A 4,732-nucleotide genomic window follows, 5' to 3' on the forward strand; every position below is an offset into this window, starting at 1 on the left:
CTCCGTCCCCTCCCCTCCCCTCCCTTCCCTTCCCTTTTCTTTCTCTTTTTCTTTGCCCCCTCTCTCTGTCTCTCTGCTAAGTGTCTTGAAACTGACAAATTAAGTCAATGTTGAAACTGACAAATTATGTCTAGCTCTTAAAAATTTTTGTTCTTTGGATGACAGAATCTTAGTTTCTGAGCATATGTCCTGGGATATTTCATGATATTTTTACAATCCTCCCTTATTTCCATCCTCAACTTGCAGAATGCCTTAGAGCCAACCTGTTCTCTGTACAGGTAACGCGTTTCCTTTCCCAGCCCACCGCTGTTCCCAAGGCAGGTCTGGAGGATGTTTGTGCACTGAGAGGACGTGGCTCTGCATCAATGTGGGTATTGAGCTGGCACAGAAATAAGCTGCTGAGTCTCCACGCTCTGCCTGCTGGATCCTTAGGACGCTGGGCCCCTCTTTGGGGAATTCAGCAGAAAACCGTTCCTTTGGCATTCCTGACTCATCTATGATGCTTTCTTTCTGGAGATAAATCATGAATTTCAGACCTTCCCCCAGGAGTTGCTGATACCAATACACGTGACTGTGTCCTTCCACTGGGCTGCATGTCAGTCTTGCCTCCTGTCCCTTCCTCCTGACCAGGTGTCTTGGGTTCTGTGTGACGCCGGCATTTGAGAGACCTCAGGGGAGAAGAGACTGCATGAGACAGAGTTGTAATGGCAGAAGAATGAATGTCTGACAGTGAGGGAGCCTTTCCTGCATTTATTTAAAAACTCACATGAATTTTACTTTTTACTCCACAATGTAATTATTTGTTTTCATATACAAAAATCCTTAGTCAACACAGAGGTCCAGGGTGTATTTGAGACTCTGCTGCAGAGCCCAAAATGAAGCCCAGCGATGGTGATCCTTTAGCTCAAAACTCACCTGTCCCCAGAAGACAGATGAATGCACAGCAGAGGACTGTGGTGTCCATGGCAGAGTTGGGCATGGAGGGAGCCTGCAGGCAGGGCTGGCAAGGCACTCGGTGCAGCACATTAGGGAAGCAGACCCCACAGCTGCCTCCTACAGACACGTCTTCCTGTGAGGTCACCACTTCCAGTGGGTCCTATGGTTTCTAGAAAGAAATCTCATATGTCAGTTCAATGGTAGATCTTTTGTTCTTACCTATACATATAACCTAGGCTTCGTGTGTGTTTGTGGGGAGAGTGTTTTGAAGTGGGCACCTCTATATTATTGGTTTTCCTTATTCACTGTTTTTGTTTTTGTTTTAGACTATATCTAGCTCTGTTGCCCAGGCTGAAGAGCAGCAGTGCAATTGGACCTTATTACAGCCTCAGTCTCCTAGGATCAGTCAAGCAAGTCCTTTCTCTCAGCCTCCCAAGTAGCTAGGACTACAGGCCACCAATCCCAGATAATTTTATTCATTTTTTTTTCATAAATGGAATCTTGTTGTTTTGTCCAGGCTGGTCCCCAATTCCTGGGCTCAAGGAATCCTCCCACCTCAGCCTCCCAAGTAGCTGATCTCACCACTATTCTTATTTTTTGTTTATTTATTTTCCTTTTATTGGCTCATATCATCTTTCTGTTTTCTGGCTGTTGCTGAGTAGAGGTATTGACAAGAGTTGGTATCTAGATGCTCACATTAAGAGACAGGGAAGTGGACACCAACATTGCTGGAGGGAAAATTAGAGACAGAAAATGATTTGGCATTGTCTCAGCTTGTTTTTTGCTCCCACACCTCAGCTAAGGAATGGTTTCAAGCATTTTGAGGGAACTTTAAGATTTGTAATTCACTTTCATCACCTTTGCTTATTCCACTTGAATTTTTGATGTAAGTAATTCAAAGAACATACCCTAGAAAAACTTCTCCCTCTGACCTCATGTCTCCTTATTCTATATACTTATCTATACCACTCTCTGTAGTCAAACTTGGGATGCCTGTGTTTGAGAGATCTTCCTTCCTCCCGTTTTTTTCTGTCCTTTCTTATCCTGTAGCATTGAATAAAAATTGTGTGAAAGTCTACTTTGTTCCAGGTATAATGAGAGAAAGATCTCACCCCATTGGATAGGCACCCTAGAGGAGTTAGGTGTGTGACTTGTACCTCTAGGACCCTCCACACTTAGATTGATAAATAAGATCATGTTAACATTTAGTGTCCAAATAACAATGACTTACTCATATCTGGATCCTAGGGATCCCCAAATATACTCTTTATTCTGATGTTAGAGCTGTAGTTTTGGATATTTTCATGTTGAGGTGTCACTAGGCTGGAGTACAGTGGCACGATCTCGGCTCACTGCAACCTCCGCCTCTGAGGTTCATGCAATTCTTCTGACTCAGCCTCCTGAGTAGTTAGGACTTGAGGTGCATGCCACCACTCCCAGCTAATTTTGTATTTTTAGTAGGGATGAGGTTTAGATACTTTCCCATTTTTAAATTGGGTTACCTGTTTAGATCCTTTTCCATTTTTAGATCCTTTCCCATCTTTAAATTGGGTTATTTGTCTTTTTATTATTGAGTTGTAAGAGTTCTTTATATATCCTGGATACAATTCCCAGTGAGATATATGATTTGCAAGTATATATTCATTTTGGAGTCATCTTTCTTAAAAGTGTCCTTTGAAGTACAGACTTAAAAACATTTGATTAAATCCAATTTATCTTTTTCCTTGGTTGCCTGTGTTTAGAGTTTCATATTTAAGGAGTCAGTGCCTACTCTGCAGGACAAGTTCCTGGATGGCCTTGGCAACACGGATCCCCCTTTTCTCTTTTGTAGATCTTAAGAATAACTGTAGGATGTGCTAGCAATACCACATCCTGTGTGGTACTAAGAGGAACTGGCAGGAAAAACCTGGGCTCTGTTCCTGTCTCTCCTGGAACAGGATGTCCCGCAGGCAGAGTGCACTTCCAGAGTCTCTCAGCTGCAGTGCCACCTGAGGTGTATGCAGACAAGATTCCATCCATCCTGGGTAGTTTTTCTGAGCCTTGAGAGGACAAACTCATCATGAATCCTAAGCTTCTACTGCCTTTTGCTGCCTATCTGTGAGTAATAAAGTTGCTTTGCTCAAATTGTTATTTGAATCATACAAGTGATGGAAATTGCAGTTCAAGATGCAGTGGGCTGAAGCGGTGGTTGGCACGGTGATGACCTCTGTCATCCTTCATGGATTTCTCCCTGGAAAGTTAACACAATTCCCTTGGATTAGTAATTGTGCACAGCAAATCTGCTTCACATATACCTACTAGAATAGGTAGTTAGGAGATATGAGCAGGACAAGAGACACCCCCTCCTCACACACCAGAAAGTCAGGTGATCATCAGGTGATAGTCAGGTGGTTGTTAAATTGTCTCTCAAAGATGATAACTGGTCACAGCCAGCACCATGGAAAAACAGTTTCCACATAGATAAAAAACATCCAGAGCTGGTGATCAGCAGCTTGCTGATAAGATCTCTGGAGTTGGGCAAATTGGCTCAAGCATGTGCACAGAGGCCAAATGGCAGAGTTTAACTAACATATGACTCTAGGAACACCCCACTGATAAGGGAAAAATGCCTCAAGTGAGCATGTGCACAACGTCAGTAAGAACACTATGCACTCAGCCCCTCCCAAGTGCTGGTGGGCCCCTGAGCACACAGACAGCTTACCCCAAGGAAAAAACATCAAGGGAGGAGAAACGCAAACCCTAGAATCATGGTGATGAGTCAAACCCCAAGTCAAGTGTTAACAGGGCACGTAGTGCTCTCAGGACACCTGCTTGGCCCTCTTCCAAGTGTGCTTTGCTTCCTTTTACTCGTGCTCTAAAACTTGCCTGGGTCTTTTCCTCTACCTTAGACTTCTGCCCCTTGGCCACATTCTTTCCTCCCAGGAGTCTAGAATTGAGCTTACTACAGACCCATATGGATTTGCTACTGGTTACATACACACCAAGGTCACAAAGATGTATACCTATGCCTTCTTCCAAGAGTTTTTGCTTTTACATTTAGATCTTTAATTCATTTTTAGTTATTTTTTGTTTATGGTATGAGACAAGATCCAACTTCACTCTTTTGTGCATGCATACACAGTTTTCCCAGTACCATTTGTTAAAAAGACCATTCTTTCCCCATTGAACGGTTTTTGCTGGACTCTTGTCTAGGATTAATTTCCTATAAATTTATGAATTTATTTGAGGGTTCTCAATTCTATTCCATTGACCTATATGTTTATACTGTTCCAGTACCATACAGTTTTGAATAATGTAGTTTAGTAATAAGCTTTGAAATTGTGAAATATGAGTTGCTCAACATATTTCTACTATTACAACACTGTTTTGGCTGATACTGGTACTTGAGACTTCCATATGAATTTAAACATTGGTTTGTCAATTTCCAAAAAATACAACTAGAATTTTTAAATTTTGATAGAGATTGAGTTGAATCTAGAGATAAATTTGGGGAGTATTGCCACTTAACAATGTTAAGTCCTCCAATCTATAGACGTAGAGTATCTTTCTATTTATTGAGATCTTTAATTTCAACAATATTTTGCACTTTTCAGTCTACAAGTCTTTTCTGGATTTTCTGTTTGTTTGTTTATGCCAAGATATTTTATTATTTTATTGCAATTATACACATAATTCTGCTCTTAATTTCATTTTCAGATCATTCATTGATAACACATAGAAATACAATAGAAATTTTAGATTTAATCTTTTATCCTGCACCTTGCTTAACTTGCTTATTAAATCTAGTGGAGTTGTG

At 41.3% G+C, this 4,732-nt stretch overlaps 1 gene segment (V, D, J or C); it reads right to left on the reverse strand.

Annotated features, from left to right (window-relative positions):
- Positions 1-252: 252 nt before the first annotated feature.
- Positions 253-1,005, reverse strand: LOC144578243 (T cell receptor beta variable 18-like). The segment is given in 2 exon segments: positions 253-668; positions 916-1,005. Coding segments are annotated over 2 exon segments (480 nt in total).
- Positions 1,006-4,732: the final 3,727 nt, after the last annotated feature.

This window comes from Callithrix jacchus, chromosome 11 (genome assembly GCF_049354715.1).
Source record: "Callithrix jacchus isolate 240 chromosome 11, calJac240_pri, whole genome shotgun sequence".
In the NCBI taxonomy this organism is placed as follows: domain Eukaryota; kingdom Metazoa; phylum Chordata; class Mammalia; order Primates; family Cebidae; genus Callithrix; species Callithrix jacchus.